Source organism: Lipotes vexillifer, unplaced genomic scaffold (assembly GCF_000442215.2).
Source record: "Lipotes vexillifer unplaced genomic scaffold, Lipotes_vexillifer_v1.1 scaffold591, whole genome shotgun sequence".
NCBI lineage: Eukaryota > Metazoa > Chordata > Mammalia > Artiodactyla > Lipotidae > Lipotes > Lipotes vexillifer.
The window spans coordinates 5,087,796-5,089,207 of record NW_006791954.1 but is presented as its reverse complement, the minus strand read 5'-3'; the positions used below and the strand labels follow the sequence as shown (position 1 = coordinate 5,089,207).

Below are 1,412 nucleotides of genomic sequence, written 5' to 3'. Positions count from 1 at the left end.
ACAAAAAAAAAAAAAAAAAAAAAAAAAAAAAAAGGCTATGGAGGACCAGGAAATCAGGTAAACAAAAGCTGTGTTGAGCATTCAATGTTTATTTCTATATGTTTCAAGTGATGAGTTATTTCCTCTTTAAGAATTTGATAAATTATAACAATTCATGTGTCATTTTACTTTTTTCGTTTTTTAATTGCAATATAGTTGATTTCCAATGTTGTGTTAATTTCTGCTGTACAGCAAAGTGATTCAGTTATACACATATATACATTCTTTTTTTATATTCTTTTCCATTATGGTTTATCGTAGGATATTGAATATAGTTCTCTGTGCTATACAATAGGACCTTGTTGTTTATCCATTCTGTATATAACAGCTGACATCTGCTAACCCCAACCTCCCAGTTCTTCCCTCCCCCAACCCCCTCCCCCTTGGCGACCACGAGTCTGTTCTCCAAGTCCATGATTCTGTTTCTGTTTCATAGGTAGATTCATTTGTGTCATCTTTTAGATTCCACATATAAGTGATATCATATAGTATTTGTCTTTCTCTTTCTGACTTACTTCACTTAGTATGATAAACTCTAGTTGCATCCATATTGCTGCAGTAGACATGTCATTTTAGATTCATCTAAAGCCACCATGGTTAAAACAATTGTTGAAGAAATAGATCCTCGTGGCAAAGTTCTCTCATCTAGCGTTCATGCTATGGGAAAGAAGTCCACCAAAGTCAACAATGTGAGGAGTGAACAAAGGGTGCCTTCCTGAGCCCAAAAAGGATGGCCCTAAATCAAAATATCACATTGAAGCTAGGTTCCTAAATAAGAGCCTTCTTATTTTTCTGCTTTTCTTCCAATGAACTAAAACAAATTATTTTTAGAATAGTAACATCTCTTTGGCTTTCTCTGTGGTGGTATCTCAATAAAAGTTCTCCCTGTTGCAGGTCATCCTCACTGGTTCTGGTCAATCTTTGCATTTTAAATATACCCCCCAACAGAAGCTGAATTTGTTTTTAATTTCTTCTCTTTAATGCAGTGGTCTTCACAAATTAGGAGTAAGATGAACAGGCAAAAACTAGTTGGTGTCTTTTTCACATCTTTGTCAAATTTTAAACCTTCCTTCCTTCAATAAATACCTGTTGAGCATACACTGCACACCAACAATAAAAGAGTTAATAAAATCCAATCACTGAGTGCAACATACTCATAGAAGTGGGAATAAGGAATTGAAGAATCAGAAATAAATGAAATAGAGACTAGAATGACAATAGGAAAGGTGAACAAAACTAAGAGTTGGTTTTTTGAAAAGATAAAATTGACAAATCTTTAACTAGACTAACCAAGAAAAAAGAGAGAGGACTCAAATAAATAAAGCTATAAATGAAAAAGGAGACATTACAATGGATGCCTGAAATACAAAGGA

The 1,412-nt window shown here is 33.9% G+C and overlaps 1 protein-coding gene across 4 annotated transcripts in view; it reads left to right on the top strand.

Moving 5' to 3' along the window:
- Nucleotides 1-758, top strand: part of LOC103086118 (keratin, type I cytoskeletal 12) — a 31,554-nt gene extending 30,796 nt beyond the window's left edge. For 2 of the 4 annotated variants that reach the window (XM_007465212.1, XM_007465213.1), the window contains exons 8-9: nt 35-62; nt 614-758. In XM_007465212.1, coding sequence (XP_007465274.1) covers nt 35-62; nt 614-758 — 173 coding nt within the window. Of the gene's footprint in view, nt 1-23; nt 63-613 lie in introns of all 4 variants that reach the window. The other 2 variants (XM_007465211.1, XM_007465210.1) reach the window with 2 other exon arrangements.
- The last annotated feature ends 654 nt before the right edge of the window (nt 759-1,412 follow it).